This window comes from Pecten maximus, chromosome 2 (assembly GCF_902652985.1).
Source record: "Pecten maximus chromosome 2, xPecMax1.1, whole genome shotgun sequence".
In the NCBI taxonomy this organism is placed as follows: Eukaryota; Metazoa; Mollusca; class Bivalvia; order Pectinida; family Pectinidae; genus Pecten; species Pecten maximus.
Window position 1 is genome coordinate 22,715,356 of NC_047016.1, and position 20,360 is coordinate 22,735,715.

The 20,360-nt window shown below is 34.8% G+C and overlaps 1 protein-coding gene across 2 annotated transcripts; it reads left to right on the top strand.

The window, feature by feature from the left end:
• The first annotated feature begins 53 nt into the window (after positions 1-53).
• Positions 54-20,076, top strand: LOC117321531 (ankyrin repeat and MYND domain-containing protein 2-like). 2 transcript variants are annotated; one of them, XM_033875968.1, is made up of 12 exons: positions 54-383; positions 5,046-5,113; positions 6,174-6,312; positions 7,289-7,387; positions 7,725-7,799; positions 9,677-9,762; positions 11,708-11,913; positions 12,495-12,630; positions 13,120-13,251; positions 14,399-14,471; positions 14,670-14,786; positions 15,522-20,076. In XM_033875968.1, the coding sequence occupies exons 1-12, from the start codon at positions 320-322 to the stop codon at positions 15,665-15,667; spliced, it is 1,341 nt and encodes a 446-aa protein (XP_033731859.1). In that variant the 5' UTR covers positions 54-319; the 3' UTR covers positions 15,668-20,076. The 2 variants fall into 2 exon arrangements, with proteins under 2 accessions (XP_033731859.1, XP_033731860.1); XM_033875969.1 differs by having other exon boundaries at positions 14,670-14,783.
• The last annotated feature ends 284 nt before the right edge of the window (positions 20,077-20,360 follow it).

The window sequence follows — 20,360 nt, forward strand, 5'->3', positions numbered from 1 at the left end:
AGTACAATGTAATTACGGTGATGCAAGAACAAATGCTATTTATTTGTTAGTTTCTGTTTGAAAGATTTGTGTTTTTAAACAATCGATATCGCTTCTTTTGTGATAATGAACTCGTCCATTAGACATTAACTCTCGTATCCAGGACTAAAAAATGCTAAATGTGTTTCATTCTTTGTTATTAAAACTGACACGACAATGTAAATTTGTCATATGAAAAAAAATACATTCTGTAGGCCAAATTTGTTTAGTCAAGAAGGGAAACGAAATATTAAAGAAAATCCGATTTGTTGTCATTTGAGAGTAACATTATCAAAAGAAAATGGCGCCTGAAAAGGGAAATTTCACTGAACTGGAGAAGAAAATTCACGATGCAGTGTCACAAGGTGAGTGTTTCTTTGAAACCGATACTTTGGTGTACTTAAATATATTTTCAGATATTAAATGCATTTCAACTACCCTGCATTACTTACAAGTATGCATTTGAAATGGAAATATTAAAACGTTACCAGTTTTGACGGACGCCGATAATCATGAGCATATTCGCAAGCGATGTACATAATTTGCTTTTCTAACCTACCAATGGTATTTAATTCAAACTTGCCATAAATAAATAATGATCATGAGATTAGGCTGACCAAGTATTATTATTTTTAGGTTGGTTCGTAATCCAAGATGGCCATCGTGGCCGCCATATTGAAAAACATTTAAAAAAAAAATCCGAGTTCCATCAGTGGAAATTGTAAATATTTGCAGAGCTACGTTATCAGGTCGGACACAACTCTCATATGGGTTTATTCCTGCATAACTTATTAATTGCTCAAAGTAATGTTGCTCAAACATGTTAATTAGAGTTTGGGGAAAACCACCATATAATATGCAATATTGTCTACTTTACACCAATTGAGGTATAGCCCTATTAAACACCAATACAGGTAAGTAAGTTTTTTGAGGTGCTGTGAAACAGCAACCTTAAGCGGTCATCGCCAAAGTTCGCTAGGAAAATCATTCGAAACTCTCGAGGGAATCAATGTTACTTATTTCAATGATAATCCTGATGAGTTCAGGATGTCTCCTTCCGTGAAGTATTTGTTTGTAATTAAGTTATATGAACATGATTCAAGCTTTTTTTTGTTTGAATACATATGTTGAATTTTTATCCTTGAGTATTCCGAACTTTTTCTATGTAGATTCATTACGCTTGCTCCTGGTCTGTGCGAGGGGATCCAGAGGTAGCTCGTATACAGTCTAAATAATGTGACATCGGAAAGTCACCTGGAGCTCTTGGGTTGATAAAAAATTGCCCACTGCCATCAAATACTGTTTTTAGTCTCAGATTTTCTAATTGGAAATTGATAAGTGAAATCTATGATTGTTTTTACATTCCATACTTAAAATGAAAGTAGAATACTTCCGATTAGTTTGTCATTTCCGAGAAATTAGGCCACACAAAAATAGCAGTGCTGGTTGAGTTGGTTCAAGTGATTATGAGGCGAAACCTAAAGTTAGCTAATTTCCGCAACAGAGATATTCCAATAGCAATAAAGAGGTTATATGCTTTCAGTCGATAGTGAAATGCTTACACAAAGTATATAACACGAATGTGCAATTCAACAAGTCACTGTAACAGATAAGGTAGGCCTATTCATCAGGAACAACTTTCCGAGACGAGTTTCCTAAGACAAAAGTTGTCATATCTCTACAGATCAGTTATTACTACACAGGTAGGAAAAAAGCAATAGATTGAGTAAAATTTTTAAAAAACTTATAAACCAAAATAAACTGGGGGAGTAATTCACAGGAATCTTACATATAGGAAATCGTAATATGATTTATCAAGAAACATGACGGACATCACGGATTAGTCGATCTAAGAATTAAACTTAATCATAGTATATATGCACATTCAAGTGAGGTTTGAAAACGTTATTCTTCACTGTTCATCACAACTTTAACACAACCACAGCCTTTTAAAAGTAAATAACATTCCTTAGAATGACATGATAATCATCAGTAAAACATTCAGGAATGCACTTAAAAACAATAAAAATGTCTTCTTATTACATGCCATTTTATATAATAAGAGTTTTTCTCTTACGTATTTCAATCCCTCATGCATAGCACCTATTAGTGGCCTCGACACTTTGATTACTAAAAATAACCAAAAAATTTTCTTCCAAGTCATATTTATTTTGTCATGAAACATCATACAATTTATGCAATTTAATAAAAATTATTCTCATGTTGGAAAGAACCAAATGAGTAACAAATTCATACTCTAAGTAACCGGCGTATATTATGCAAATTTGCATATCTTATGCAAGTTGGTGGTTGTGCCCAACTTGGTTATTGCAGATACCTCACCTGTAACCATATTGGAACATATATAGATATAACGTCCCAGAAGGTAGAGAGTTGAAGCAATCCAGACAAATATGTCATGGATTCATACAGTAAGCCTCCGGTTAGTTCGAACATGTGAATAATTTGAACACGCTTTTTTTCTAGAAAAAAAAACAAACAAAAATTAGCTAGTAATAGTTCACACTCTGGTTGTTTATAACTGTTACTATTTTGGATAGTTCGAACTTGTCAAATGAAAAACGTAAATTAATTTTTTTTTCGGCAAACTCCATTGAAAGCTTGCGACGACTTAATGCCAAGACTTAAATTTGATCAACAGGCACGTTTAGGTTTATTACATTGTATGTTTCACCATTTGAGTGCGTCTGTGACCAATAAACAAAAAAATTAATATATGTCTCATCTTTTAGCATTAACTCTGTTTTTTACCTTGCGCAAAATACAGCACGTACAAGACAGCTGATTGCAACTTTAGGCCCTGACAATGTATAAATAACACGCAATATTAGTATTCACAGTGACACTGTATGGCAAACTAAGAAATCATCCCTATATTAGCTATGCTCAGGCAAAGGGGAGGTAACTTTTTTTTGTCACCTTACCTTATACCTAAAACGTCATTCTCAAGCGCCTTTTTATAGCGTTAAATTAGCACATGAAAGCGTATACCTTTCAAACATTCGATTGACCGATGATGCAGATATGATATTGAGGCTATGTTAATGAGAAAAATCTTAGAGAAAATCAATGGCGGTAAGATGAGGTCCAAAATTGAAGTCTGTAAATCCGTGTATTTTTCTTTAAACGCCGATTACATGTCAAAAATACTCTTATTTAGTTTAACACATGTTCTATCTATACATACATACCATAAAAGATGTGTGATTATTCTGCTTTTTGTTCGAAATGACCATATGTAAAAAATAAGATGGGGTCCGTTACGACTATGGTAAGCCACAGACCATGTTGACATTATCTACTTTCACTTTCATGCAGGTTTGGTTTTAGCATTTGAAAATGCATAACACTTCAATTTTGTCGATGTACAACTTAATTAAGTTATTAATTTAAAATATAGTAATGGTACTGCACCAAATGAAACATTTTCATGAAAGAATTTATCTATATAGCATATATAATCCACTAACTTATAGTTGAGTATCGTAACTCACGACAAGTTACGTAAGCGATCGTTCCGACGTGATTGTGACTAATATTGTGCAAGTTTGTTACTGTGAAATTGAAACTAGTGAAAGTAAAATCGGGACTGATATAGACTTGGCATGTTCCTAAAAATCTCAATGATTATTTCCAAGTGTTGTTAAGAATACATTTTCATGTGATTTCAATATATTTGACAGTCGTCTTAATTCTAACAATGTCAAAGATACGGTCACAGACACAGTCCCTCATGGTTATAATTTGATGCTTTTCATACAGATATTTAAATGTTACTTCTTATTTTTCTAGTTTGCATGTTTTAGACAGGTGTGTGTATTTTCTTTGGCGAAGAAAGCAAAATTGTAGATAATTGCAAAGGGAGATAATTTGCTTGTTTTTTTTTAAAAATTGTGGCATCTTTGCGCAGAGATAAAAAAACACATTTTTTGAAAAATGGTTGACAAAGCTGACAAGAATTACCAAATTTCCGAAATTAAAAAAAATCATTAAAAATCCAAAAATCCACACATCTTAATTCTGTTTTTTTTATTGACATGCCTAAGAGATGCTTCATGCATAAACATACAGGTTGCAAGTATATTGATAAAAAATAAAAATGCCTGAGCATAGCTACCTATATTGTCAAATTGTGACTGAAAATCTCTTAATTATTGCCTATCAAGATATTGCCTGTAAACCTGCGACCTCACGCTAGGTAAGCAGGCCACGTGAGGTGTCGCTTGCAGTAAAGTTGAAAGGATTCGATCGGCCATCCAGGCATGTTGAGTGACATGATAAGCATTCATATCTACTTTCTAGTCAAAACAAGTGTCCCAATTAATGATGGATAATTTTGCAGGTATCAAATAATTTTGGTAAATAATATGACAGGGCATATTTAAAAGCTGACATGTTGATGTTCTGACCTTATTTTTATCACCTATTTTTACAGTAGCGCTTTCGTAAATGTTACAGGTTATGTAGACTATGCTTTCAATGTATTAAACGGACCATTCGTTACAATAATATATTGATAGTTTCTGATTCAAATAAAACATATAACCATACAGAGACTCAACATTTACATATCTTTCTTTATTTCGTGATAATTAGTATAGGATGGTTACTGTATACAGTATACAGTAACCATCCTATACTAATTATCACGAAATGAAGAAAGTTTAATGAATTCTCATCTCGGACCCAAAAGTTTTTAATTTACATAGAAAAGTGAGTTTGTGCTTGATATTGTATAAATGATATCCTTTCCAGATAAATGGGTCTATAAGTTAAATCAATTTCCTGAAAAAATGAGGCGCTATTCAATTTTTGTGCCTGCTTTAAGGGAAACGGAGACATCTTCAGCACAAACTCTGGTGGACCTCATTAATTAGATTGTGGTAAATATTGCGGAACTTAAGTACATTTTGCATGTAAAGCAGAACGAAACCCTGTTCGTTAGTGTCAAGAATATGGTATCTGTTTAATGAAAAAATAATTTTCCGGACCTTTTCTAATTTCAGGTAAAGCAGATGAAGTAATGCTTCTTTTGAAGGAAAATACAGTGAAGAATGTGGACTTTTTGGATGATGTAAGTGCATGAACGTTTGAGATCTTTGATTTTGGTTTTAAGATCTTATTATTGGGTTAGGATTATGATCAAATATTTCACTCTAAAGAAAGTTATTGACTTGTTTATAAATGAGTAATTATGACTAGTTTTGTTGGAGATATGTTTCCCACTTAGATAATTATCCCCTCATGAAGAGTCGGTGAGGGATTTGGTTTAGTCTTGTGTTGTTTAACATCTCATCAACAGTTACAGCTAATGTCATTTACTAAGGATGGTGTCCCTGAGAGGTTATTTAGTGATAGACTCGTACTATATATATCTTACCAGATGACGTCCACGCTCTAGTCAACAGACTTCATTGATAATCCAGGTGTCCTGAAACTTCATATACTTATAATTACTCAAAACCATCTTCTCTTGTACATAAACTCATTTCAATCACCTGGGGCAAAATTTAGGTCACTGTTTTAAATTACTATCAATAGATTTTTGATGTACTCTTCCAACTTAATTAATGATCCTATTGTCCTGAAACTTCATTAAAAATTGAGGACATTGTTACTATAAAAGTTTTTTGAGGTCCTATAGCTAGCATACCAAATGATCTAATTTTCCTGAAACTTTATATAATACCAGATACTTACTTATAAGCATCATCTCTTTACGAAATCGCATTTCAACCACCTGAGGCCAGATTGAGGTCACTGCAGCTATAAATAGATTTTTAAGTCCATGCACCGCAGACTTAATTACTTAATTAATCATAATTTGCTAAATAAGTTAGGATAGGGGTAACTGTTTTATTGATTGCTGGTTTTGGGTCCAAATCATCATAAAGATTAATTTTGTAATAATTCACCATTCACCTAAGACTATACTAGGATTTAGAAGTCTGTTTTCATAACATTGTTACATGGAATATTTATTATATACGTATGTATTCTGTAGAGGACGTGTCTGTTGATTAACTTTTACTTAGTTATATGAAAATAGATTAACTGACTGCTGAAGTGGATGTGATTAAACCTACAACAGGCAGATTTGGGAGAAATTGCACAAATTGACTTCTATTTCACAGACTGGGATGACCCCACTTCAGCATGCTGCCTTTCGAGGGAAGAATGAACTTTGTCAGTTACTCCTGGCCCATGGAGCAAATGTCAATTCTAATTACCATGATAATGGCTATACGGCTCTCATGTTTGCTGCCCTATCAGGTAATGACAGGTGTACAGATTCAATACATTCTAAATGTAATGTCAAGTTTAAATCCATTTTAAAGTTATGATCTATCAGTGTTTCCGTACATTTAGAGAACTTGTAAACATGTACACCATACACTACACATTGTAAGGGTTCCATTACACATAAGTATACAAAAGTTATAACCAAGGAAAAACCATTGATACTAGAACTGAAATGAAAAGCAGATTTTGGTATTCGAATATTGGTTTTTGTTTATTCGAATGGTATTCAAATATTCAGTAGTTAATGTTGACACTTACGAAAATGTAATTATTTCTGATTTACATTTGATAAACAATTGAAAAGCTTAAATAATTAACAGTGATATATACAACTGAAGAATGGACCAAAACTAAATCGGAAACTCACTTTAATAATCTTAAAACATGATCAAAACATCATTCATAGACTTTAGTATGCATAATGACAACAACATGGCTGGCCTACCTGATTGACGTGCTTGTGTCTGTCATATTGTCAATGTGAAGAGACGAAATATTTGCGTTACATGACAGAGAAATAATCAAAATTTAATGTACACTACTACACTACATTGGGTCTGTATGTTAATGCTCTACTTTCACATACTGGCAAAATAAGCTGAAATAAAACATCTGCGAACTGTCTACATGGTAAATTTTCCTCTGCCATTTGAGTGCTTGTAACCAGGTATGTCACTATTGTCATTAAAGTGTTTTAATGATACTGGCGCACATGCTTTAGATTTATTGAAATTTAGCTGAAAATGCTCCCAAACCCAACTGGACTGTTTGTCCATGTTTTGCCAAAGGACTAAAAGGGAGGTAAATATTACAGAATATTTGTATTCAATTCCACTATTCCAACACTCGTTTCAGCTCTAATTGATAGGTGATTTGAGGATTCAGTGTCATGTAAATGTTGGAATATTTAAGAAAATGCTTAAGAAATTTGTTTTAATTTTATTAGGTAATGCAGAGACAACGCGCCTGATGTTACAGGCAGGAGCTGATGTATACCATACCAACTCAGTGGGTAGAACAGCTTCCCAGATGGCAGGATTTGTAGGTAAGGGAGATAACTATACAGTACTTCAATGTTAGCTCTCAGCAACTTGGGCTGGAATGTTTTTTTCTTTTGGCAAATTTTACTGTCTTACAAAATATGCTGTCTTTAACTTTTATTTTCCCTTGGAAATTTTCTAATTGCAAAATTATCCCATCTACAAATTAATATTTAAAAATTGTATAATGATGCTTCGTTGTACCAATAATCAGTGTTGACAAGGGAGATTCATAATATCATGTTATTGTTAAAATTCATGAAGTCATATTTATACAATATTGTACCTGTACATATATTTGTTGACAGTTTTGTTAAGTTAGAGATATTTTGTTTTTTACAGGTCAGCATCAGTGTGTATCAGTGATTAATTCTTTCTTCAGCCGTGAGAACCTCAAACACTACACTGTACCTCAGGGTAAGTTCTACACCCAACTTAATAGTAAGTAATGGTCCCCCCAACCTTATAGTAAATAGTCCTCCACCTAACCTTATAGAAAGTAGTCCTCCACCCAGCCTAATAGTAAGTAGTCCTCCACCCAACCTTATATAAATAGTCCTCCACCTAACCTAATAGAAAGTAGTCCTCCACCCAGCCTAATAGTAAAGTAGTCCTCCACCCAACCTAATAGTAAGTAGTCCTCCACCCAGCCTAATAGTAAGTAGTCCTCCACCCAGCCTAATAGTAAGTAGTCCTCCACCCAACCTAAGAGTAAGTAGTCCCTCCACCCAACCTAATAGTAAGTAGTCCTCCACCCAGCCTAATAGTAAGTAGTCCTCCACCCAACCTAATAGTAAGTAGTCCTCCACCCAACCTAATAGTAAGAAGTCCTCCACCCAACCTAATAGTAAGTAGTCCTCCACCCAACCTAATAGTAAGTAGTCCTCCCCCCAACCTAATAGTAAGTAGTCCTCCACCCAATCTAATAGTAAGTACTAGTGCTGTAACGATACTTCGATACGTATCGATATGTGTTCGTTTTGTGCCGCGATACGATACATCGATACAGTCATCCCTGTATCGTAATATCGCCGGTATGGGTGCGGGTCCATGTAACACATTTGATACAGCGAATCGAGCGTGCCAAAGCGCACCGTCAGTAAAACGCTTGTAACCAGATTGTATGAATTATATTATCTCACTATCTATATCTATATCTTAGTACTAAACCTCCTCCGACTTGTAAATCAACCTAATAGTAAGTAGTCCTCCACCCAACCTAATAGTAAGTAGTCCCTCCACCCAACCTAATAGTAAGTAGTCCTCCACCCAACCTTATAGTAAGTAGTTCTCCACCAAACATAATAGTAAGTAGTCCTCCACCCAACCTTATAGTAAGTAGTCCTCCACCCAACCTAATAGTAAGTAGTCCTCCATCCAACCTAAGAGTAAGTAGTCCTCCACCTAACCTAAGAGTAAGTAGTCCTCCACCCAACCTTATAGTAAGTAGTCCTCCACCCAACCTAAGAGTAAGTAGTCCTCCACCCAACCTAAGAGTAAGTAGTCCTCCACCCAACCTAATAGTAAGTAGTCCCTCCATCCAACCTAATAGTAAGTAGTCCTCCACCAATCCTAATAGTAAGTAGTCCCCCACCAATCCTAATAGTAAGAAGGCCATGTAACCTAACAGTAAATAGGTCTCCATCCACTGTACCATAGTAAGTATTCATCTACATTACCTAACAGTCCTCCACAATACCTTCAAGTCCACCCAACCACCCAGGGGCCTGAGAGTCAGGGTAAAAAGGGGTCAAATTGACTGAAATTAAAAAAAAAAGTCCAGATAATTTTAAAAAGAATGACCAAATATCCAGATAATGGGGAATCAAATACTTTTCATAGAAGGGACTGCTGTAGCTCAGTCGGTTAGAGCACCTTGACCTCAAGTGAAGATCTGAGGTGCTTGGTTTGACACACCCTGGTCATGTCAGTTGGTGTCTCTCAGCAAACTGAGAAATGGGACTGGTCTGTGCTGTCGTGGTTGTGTATTTATTGCTCTGGATGGCATGCGATGGAAGGGTATTAAGGTGCTTCCTGAGATCTCATTTTCCTCCCTGGGGAGGGTGGGGGGTAAACTTTACTATGGTTTATATAGGGAAATCACAATCAACATTGTTCAATTTCAATGAGAATCGATTCAAACTTGATTAGAATTATTAGTATGGAATGGCAGCTTGGTTTTCGTTATGTTCCTCCAGTTCATGAGGCAAATTGCCATGCACTGAAATTCATTTTTATCCTAACTTTATACAGAGTAATAACTAATTGTTTACAAAGGACTATGAATATTTCAGGACTTGAAAAAGAGCCCAAGCTTACTGCAGACCTGGAAGTGGCTTTGCTGAAATTGATCAACCAGTCAAACTTAAATCCTGTCAAGGTAATGTATTGTTAGCATACCAAGAGTGGGAAATGTGTTTCTTTGTTTATAGTCATGGTTACAAGTACAGATTGCTTTTGCAGCAATTATAAGTTAGTTTGTGGTTTACAGCTCAAGTTTTCAAACCTTGACCTGGTCAGTGTTTGAACTACAGATATATCATAATTTCAATCTGAAATCCAAAATGGTGAACATAAGTCCATCTTTAGTACATATCTGTCCTTTCAAAAGCTGTTGGCACTATTACTGTAGGAATGTACAGAATACTGATAATGTATTTGGGGATTTTTATAAGGAAAAGACAATTACATTGTATTGTTTTCTATAACAATAGCCTTCATCTTCTGAACAGACAGAATTTGAATAGAATTTATCATAATTATAGCATCCCTGGACCAGGAAGTTAATTTCCACAAAATTTTATTGACTTTCAATATGTCAAATAGATTGGACATTAGCCTAGTCTATGTAAGTCCTTTCCAAATTATTACAATAAAAACTAGTATTAACATGTATTATACCATGGAGTCAAATGACAATATAGCCTCTTGGTTAATGTATGTCTGCTGCTATGTCTGGTTACTACCACTGTCTACAAGCGTATGTTCTCCTGAGTTCAGTCGTATACCTTTTATAAGTGGACGGTTATTTGATTGTATCCTAGTACAGGACTACACCTGTGTGTTGGGGATAACATACTTTTGTAAGTGGACGGTTATTTGATGGTATCCTAGTACAGGACTACACCTGTGTGTTGGGGATAACATACTTTTGTAAGTGGACGGTTATTTGATGGTATCCTAGTACAGGACTACACCTGTGTGTTGGGGATAACATACTTTTATAAGTGGACAGTTATTTGATGGTGTCCTAGTACAGGACTACACCTGTGTGTTGGGGCTAACATACTTTTGTAAGTGGACAGTTATTTGATGGTATCCTAGTACAGGACTACACCTGTGTGTTGGGGATAACATACTTTTGTAAGTGGACGGTTATTTGATGGTATCCTATATAGCTAGTACAGGACTACACCTGTGTGTAGGGGATAACATACTTTTATAAGTGGACAGTTATTTGATGGTATCCTAGTACAGGACTACACCTGTGTGTTGGGGATAACATACTTTTGTAAGTGGACGGTTATTTGATGGTATCCTAGTACAGGACTACACCTGTGTGTTGGGGATAACATACTTTTGTAAGTGGACAGTTATTTGATGGTATCCTAGTACAGGACCCCACCTGTGTGTTGGGGATAACATACTTTTGTAAGTGGACAGTTATTTGATGGTATCCTAGTACAGGACCCCACCTGTGTGTTGGGGATAACATACTTTTGTAAGTGGACGGTTATTTGATGGTATCCTAGTGCAGGACTACACCTGTGTGTTGGGGATAACATACTTTTGTAAGTGGACGGTTATTTGATGGTATCCTAGTACAGGACTACACCTGTGTGTTGGGGATAACATACTTTTATAAGTGGACAGTTATTTGATGGTATCCTAGTACAGGACTACACCTGTGTGTTGGGGATAACATACTTTTGTAAGTGGACAGTTATTTGATGGCATCCTAGTACAGGACCACACCTGTGTGTTGGGGATAACATACTTTTGTAAGTGGACGGTTATTTGATGGCATCCTAGTACAGGACTACACCTGTGTGTTGGGGATAACATACTTTTATAAGTGGACGGTTATTTGATGGTATCCTAGTACAGGACTACACCTGTGTGTTGGGGATAACATACTTTTATAAGTGGACGGTTATTTGATGGTGTCCTAGTACAGGACTACACCTGTGTGTTGGGGATAACATACTTTTATAAGTGGACGGTTATTTGATGGCATCCTAGTACAGGACTACACCTGTGTGTTGGGGATAACATACTTTTGTAAGTGGACAGTTATTTGATGGAATCCTGATCTGGTTTTACAGATATCATTGATAGTACAGGACTACACCTGTGTGTTGGAGAAATCCTCTAATGTGGTGAAAGTATTGGAACACCTGTCGGAGAAGTACATGAAAGCACGTGACACCAATGATGCTATGGCAATGAAAACTCACTTTATGGCTGTTGTTATCAAAAATGCTGCCAAGTCTTACCAAGAACACAAGTCATTAGACCATTGGATTAAAAGGTAAAGGGATATATTATATAGAGATAGAAATATCATTTTAATACAATGTTGTCTGGGGAATAATTTTTAAACAGTTGGAAGATATCTTGATTACCCTTTAAACATATATGCATCACCCACATGCACTCTGATGTGTGATATGATAAGGTAACTCAGGCTTCATTTGAAGGGTCAGAGGTCAAATGAGTGCCATACAAAATTCAGTAAAAATAAAATACTATCAGCTCTGATCCCGAGGCTAGTTACATGTCACAGAGTGAGACAACATATTTTGAATTTCACATCAATCAGATAATTTTCTTAGATAATGAGCCGAATCTGTTTAAGGATAACAGGATTTCCCCTGGGTTCTGGATATGCTCTATTGTGACTTAAACCCTCTAATAGGTCCTCAAAGCACATGTCAGTTATGGTAAATTGTTTTTACTAGAAGTAAAAGAACATGTTAATACTGATAGTAATACACCAGAACTTTACTACCTTTATCTATCTAAAAGGATGTGCCTGCAAAAAAAACATATGAAATGTATGAAATATCTTTTAATACAATTGATACCAGCAATCTGGATGTTATTTTGTAGGTTGGTCAAGGGACGGGACTCTGATGGTTTCCCCGAGACACAGGAACGAATAATCCGGCAGTCACTGAGGGAGTTCCCATATGGAGATTCTCAACTACTACAACAGCTTGTCCGAACTCTCGCTACAGTAAAAATTGTGAGCACTTGTTTACTGCTTTTTGTATCTATCACAACAAACAAACAAAAAAAGAAAAGAAAACTTGTTAATGCTGTTTTCAAAGCTTCGATCAACAAAGAAGATAGATTTCAACAATTATATTTTATCAAGTGAAATGGGAATTTCTACCTGAAGATGCCTCACCAGACTTTATTGTTTTGATTTATATACATGTACAAAGAGTGAAAATTGAGAGGGGACAAGCAGTAATTTTAGTATTGGTTGGCCCAAGATAAACTGAATATTGTACATTTATTTTTGGTTTGTACACTATTAGAACATCAAGTTGCCCCATGTATGGATCAAACCCTTGTCTATCAGTCCATAAATACTATCAGAATGTCAGTCATTCAAACATGTGAACCTTTTTAATGGCCATGTTGTTGAATCACCCACTTAAGACTGCACATCCACATTAAAGCAGAAAACATGCCTCCATTATACATTAACTCCATTGTTTGTTGACAGGGAGATAGCCCGAGTGGTTTGTCAGTCCTGACCCAAGGTGTCAATGGATACCGTATGACATTTGATGCTGATGATATTTGTGGTACTTGTGGAGAATCTTATGCAGAAAAAAAGTGTTCTGCTTGTAAAATGGTAAGTTCACCTCCCAATCTTTTTATCACTTCTCTTCAGGCTAAAAACATGAAAATATAAGGAAACACCCACATTTATGAAAAACACCCTAAACTATGGAAACCCCTCCCTCTTTGTAAAACACCCTAAACTATGGAAACCCCTCCCTCTTTGTAAAACACCCTAAACTATGGAAACCCCTCCCTCTTTGTAAAACATCCTCAACTAAATAAAAATAAAACCTCAACTATAGAAATACCCTCTATAATAGAAACTCCCTCATTTTTGGAAACTTCCTCAACTATGTAAAAACAACTCCACTGTGTGTAAAACACTCTGCACTATCCTCTCCTGACTTAGGTATATTGACTTACCTGTGTCTTGATATCTGTTAGATATATTAACTTACCTGTGTCTTGATATCTGTTAGGTATATTAACTTACCTGTGTCTTGATATCTGTTAGGTATATTAACTTACCTGTGTCTTGATATCTGTTAGGTATATTGACTTACCTGTGTCTTGATATCTGTTAGGTATATTAACTTACCTGTGTCTTGATATCTGTTAGGTATATTGACTTACCTGTGTCTTGATATTTGTTAGGTATATTGACTTACCTGTGTCTTGATATCTGTTAGGTATATTGACTTACCTGTGTCTTGATATCTGTTAGGTATATTGACTTACCTGTGTCTTGATATCTGTTAGGTATATTAACTTACCTGTGTCTTGATATCTGTTAGGTATATTGACTTACCTGTGTCTTGATATTTGTTAGGTATATTGACTTACCTGTGTCTTGATATCTGTTGGGTATATTAACTTACCTGTGTCTTGATATCTGTTAGGTATATTGACTTACCTGTGTCTTCATAAAGGGGCAGATTGCCTCGAAAATTTGACAATTTACTTGTCTGTACTGTCGTTATTACTACTTGACAATTATCTATTTCTAGTAATACGCATCCAACGAACATTTGTTTGTTAGGATCCAGTACCTATATTGGATTATACCGTCGTTATTACTTACTAGACTCTATCTCCTCTGACTTAGGTATACATGTTTATATATATAAATGGTCTACAAAAATGATTTATCCAGATACAATCTTTTTTGCTTGATATTAGCATTAGTTTGTAATTGAACTTGTGTGACTCTTTGTCAGGTAAGGTACTGTGATAGTCGCTGTCAGAAGTTACACTGGCCTACACATAAGAAGATGTGCAGTAAGATGGCAGGTAAGTCATTGGACAGGTGTAAATAAAGACTGCAGACCAGTTAGGTCGGTGGCATTGACATTGTTCTTATAACAATATTCAGGAATTTTGTCACTAAATATCATTCCCTAAGTACGTGTAACAATTGTCAATTAGCATGATTTGGCAGAGGTTCATATTTATTTGAAGCTACTTTCCATTTTATTTTTTTTTTTGTAGAGGAATATTTATCCATACAAAAGTTAAAGAAAGAGGAAGAAGAAAGGGAGAAAAAGGAAGAAGAAGAACAAGAAGAAATTCAGAAGAAACTGTCAGAATCCAAAATTCAAAATGGTGGTATGGATTCATTTCAATGAGTGATTGCTTATCTCATAACTTTTAATTCTGGAAATCGTCTGTTCATCTCCTTGTAAGGAACAGATGATCTTTTAAGGAAGCCTTGAATAATTTCTCTCCGTTTATCATATTGTCAAGAAAGAAAAATACTCTTTATTAGATATTGTGTTGTTCATTATCAGCTCTGTCTGGTGTTTATATTGTATGTATGTTAAGAAGGGATGTTATGAGCCAGAAATAGAGAAGTCACAATAGCATAATGGAAACCATATCAAGTGCTAAGCTGTCCCTGTTGGTCACATAGGTAAAAAGAGATTAGGATATTCATGAAGTCCGTGATGTAGAAGAGTCTGTAAGTGTCCTTGATTTCCAGTTCATTTATTATCTACACTATCTTGACATGTTTTATCATATCAACTATATAGCTGTAGTGTTTTAGTGTGGGTGGTCCGTTGGAACAGTGCTAACACACTTGCCTTTAACCTAGGCGACCGCGGTTTGATTCCCTGATCGGACGTGAAAAGCTATGTGGTCGCCTGCCAAATCACATGGTTTTCCGCGGTTGATCCGGTTTCCTCCCACACTGATACCCCTCGCGCATTTCCATCAAGGGTAACAAGTGTGATTAAGACAAGTTAATAACTTGTTTCAAAATTGTTGTAAAATAGATCAAGTTTACATTTACATTAGCATGTGTATCATAGACTTGATTTTCATTCTGGTTGTATATTTCAGGTGATACAGTAGACGTGAGTAAGCCTATAACAAATGGTGAGGACACAACAAACAGCACTTCAGAATCAAAAGATTCATCAAACACCTTAAAAGAAGTCCCTGCTGAGCCTAATTCTGTACCTTCAGTTGTGGAGAGTTCGTCCTAGCATACAGCTTCTATCACATCCAATTGAATTTAATTCTGAATGGGGGCATCAAAAGTTTGGGCTATTCCAGAAAAATAGGTATCAAATGGGAGCACTCAAAAAATAACGAAATTCAATGCATGGTAGATGCTGGAGAAAATGTGACTCATTATGTCATATCATTTGAATAATCAATATCTAATCAGAAAGGCAACTGATACCTGACAGTCGATGAGATGTCAACATTGATGACTATTTAAACCGAAAGTGTGAGTTCAAATTTCATTTTCATTAAGAGAGAACAGGAGTTGTATGTCATTTTTCTATTAACTATCTTCTTCAATCATGCTGTCTAAATACAATTAACTGCAAAAATATAAATGAAAACTGTTCATCAGTAAAGATTGTTACATTGAAATGGTATGATAAAAAATATAATAAGAAACTATGGAGAGTAAAGTCGGTATAAAATCAAAATGACAGCAAACTCTGCAACGGAGGAAATCCTGGTGTAAAGAAGTAAATAAAAGAGTAATATATTTCTAACGATTATGTAATTGAAGGCTTAACGATTAATAATAGAAAATTGATCAGTTAACACTAACTGATTATATCTAATCATCAATGTTGAAATCTCAAGCGATTTCCAACACTAATTTGATTTAAATCAATTCTATCAGTGGTTCCTGTTTAGACAAATCTGGAGTTTTCTTTTGACATGGATATTAACTGAAATGGCCCAATATAGAATGTACTGATTTGTAATGCTGTCAAAAGCCCGAAATAAGTTAATTTTATTATTGATTGCAAAAAATTATATCTAGGTATATCCCTGAAATAGCAATGGAACAGAACATACCAGTCTGTGTTCACGATCTGGACTAACATTGAACGTTTTATTCCCCCCGCTGGTGTCATATTGAAGCTACCCTTGGTGTTTACGATATTGCAATATTATCATGTATATTTGAGGTTAAAACATAGTTCCGTCCTAGTGTGATTTTGCCAAGTTTATACCTGTTTTTTATGTTGCCCTGTTATTTTCACAATAGGCAGTTGAAGACAATATGGACCTCATATACTAACATACCTGATACCCAGGGAATTTTCACATCAGTCATAAAAATGATCAGCAAAAAGACATGGTTTGTTGTCTACAGTGGAGCCTCATTATTGAAGTCTGCACTGATAATGACCCCATGTCTGAGAAGTATTTTACTGCACAAGTTGGATTTCTTTCCTATGCAATAAATGTAATCTGTTTTACAATCCAGTGTGGGAATGAAGACTCTCGAATCTAATCTCCAGAGTGTATTATCCAAGATCTGATTTTCCCAAACAATGGTGTTGAAACTTTGCAGCCAATAAATGATGCATTGATTAAAAGGTTCCATTTATAATGGTATTGGTATGTTCCTCTTTGTTGATTATTACATAAAGGTAAAAGGTATGTTCCTCCTTGTTGATTATTACACAAAAGTAAAAGGAATGTTTCCTCCTTGTTAATTATTACACAAAGTAAAAGGAATGTTCCTCTTTGTTAATTATTACATAGAAGTAAAAGGTATGTTCCTCCTTGTTAATTATTACATAGAAGTAAAAGGAATGTTTGTTACGTAATTGTGTTGGTTAGGACTATGTGACTATAGACCTGATTAATCAATAAAAGTCTTGCTCATATTTCCATCAACTGATTATTTAGTAATATTTTTCATTGCTTAAAGGTTTTAGAATTTGGTGTATGCTTTTGTGATATTGTGATATAAAATTAGGTAATGTATGCATGCAGAATATTGTGGTTTAATGTTTTAAGATTGAAGTCAACTTAAAGTACTTCTAATTAATATAACACTTTATGTGATATGCTCCATTCTGCTTATAAACAAGATTAAAACAGCTTACACCTTTATATATTTTAAGATGGCTGCCTTTTAGAAGTGTGTGATGAAATCATTATTGGAGTCTATTTACCATATGTAGTCATTTTTAAGACAGAAAAAATAGGTGTCAGAAAATTTGCAGATTAAATTCTAGATTAGAATTTTTTTTTAAAATGACTGGGAATATAGCATTGCCTTTGGACATTGATCCCCAGTTGTGTCAGTGTGTGTAACTGGTGTATCCAGTAGTATTTTAATTTAGTATTTTAAGGACGAGGGGGCTGTGCCAAGGATGCGAATGATATATTTGACATCCCATAATGAGTTTGATTCCAGGTTGAAGTGTAACACTACTGGGCTGTCTCTATATACGGTATTCTAATATCCCGTAGGTGTACAGCGATGTGGAAGCCGATATATATAGAGAGTGACAAGCTCCACACACACTACCTCTGACGAGTTAAAATCGTAACGAAACCGTTCTGGTTTTATATCAGGTACCCACTAACGTTCATCCAGTCGTTGTTTTTATATTCTATACTAGAATTTCTCTGTACATTGGGTAACAAAACATCCACCTTAAATCATATAGAGCATACTAAACAAGCCTTTCTCAATAAACTTTCTATGTCAACAAAATATAAATAGATATACATGTAGATGTTCCATGGATCTACAGGGTGTGTATATCATTAAAAGAGAGTGAAAAATGATCTGATCATGACCGAAATGTGTAATGTACATTGAATGCATTATTAGATAATTTACTTCAAGAAGTTTTTGATTTCTTTAGTAGTTGTAAAATCATGTTGTAAAATTAGAGTTTTAGGAAGAATATAGTTAAATAGTGACATGTTTTAACTCAAGTTATTTTCAGTGTACTCAATGTTGAGAATACATTGTAGCAAAATTTCAATGTTTTAAATGTATATATCTTTTTTCTAGAGAATTTCTTCATATCTGCATGAAGATTGTGGTATTTTGAATAGATAAGCTACCAGATTTGATATGAAAATCTTATCTATAGTGGTTGCATTAGCTTTCTATTTGAAACTGCAATTTTGTACTGTTCATTGTCAAAATGTTGATTGATGTGAATAGCTTTTAACATTCCTGTTGTCAGATGAAATAATCACAATTTATGTGTAGGATTGTATCTACTAAGAGATATTTCACACAAATTAGAACATTTCTAGCTGTTCTGTACTTTTAAAGAGCTACTTCCTATGACTTTTTAAACTGTTTTCATCTTTGAGATATTTTTTCTGTGGTCAGTGTGGACAAGTGAAATTGGCGTGAATACATCTGGCCAATACAAAATTAGGCTGCCTTAATATAGCACATTGGGAAATCTGGACCTGTATATGTAGGATAACTGGATAATAGATTTTATGTAAAATATTGGATAAATACACAAGTGTGTAATTCACTTATGATTTCTGCTGGCAATGTTATTGAAATGGTTTATCAGGCTTTTTTCTTGTCAGTTTTAAAATGTACACAGTGTTTTACAATTTTCGGCTCATAAAACACAACCCTGTTATAATTACAATCAGGGCCGCTGGAATGTTTGTAAATTGATCTAGCTTAATAGATGTATATAGAATCTCTGTAAATTAAATATTGTAGGTTCGTATATACATGTTTATGGTAAATTGGGTGTCTAAGAATATTGGAAGAATGAAATCCTATCTTGTGCAGAATATCCCTTTAACATCATATGTAGTGAGGCTTTCAGAACTTGACAATGCATTAAAACTTAGCATCATTTTGGAGTCAGCCTTTTAATTACGATCTAGCTTGACATCAATGTAGAGATAGGCATTCGGTTACTTCTGCTATAACTCGATGTCAAATGTTAGAGTGTTACGTTATATTAAGACTTAAGTCTGTGTATTAAGCTATTACAATGTATTACATTCTAACTAATACGAAAGTATGTAGTGTTATGAATAAAGACAACCGTGCTTCTTCCAGCATGGTTAATTAGTCACCAGGTATTGACAAGTGCTTGTTATCTACAGTAATTACACATACATATGCTCAGCACATAATAATGTGCCTGAGTGCTAATAAAGATCTCTCTCTCTCTCTCACATATATGGAAATCAGTTTGATATGAGAGGTTCCAGTATATCCTATGGGAGGACTCCAGATATAAAGGAATTCTATACATGTTGAGTGCGAGAGAAGATGTGTTATTGGTACAGTTTGGATATCTGATCACTTCTGTTTACGGTTTCTGTTAGACAAACCTGGAGCCTTCCTATTGGGTAGATGTTTTACTGGAATAGCACTGAACAAAAAACAAAATGTATGTTTACAAAATCATGGACATTCTATTGAAGCTATTGAAGTTGAACAAAAACTACAGCCTCAATATCATCTATAGATATATGGGAGATATAGGCTGACAACATTACAGTATAGCCCTAGCTTAGTGTCAACAACTGTTTTGCTTTATGGTAAGATTTGTGAGTTAAAAGTATATTTGTCGTTAAATGTTTCTTAATTTATCTATTAAAATGGTGCTCGTAATGTACAACGTGATCAGCTGTGTTATATTGTTATTAAGCAGTCTGTTAATTAAGTTCTTTTAACTTAACCACTTGTTTTTAACTGGATAAACTGGATAAAAGTATACATGGTGTCTTGGTATCAACAGAAAAAATACAGTACTTGGATAAAATCAGTGGTAGGCCGATTGGGGATCAAGGAATCCAAACTTGGCTGTCTTGTCTCTCCTGACATAAGGTACTTGTATTGTCTGCAAGATAACCGAGTTATTCCTTAATAAATGGAAATGGGACCACTATTAAAATGATTTGTATAAA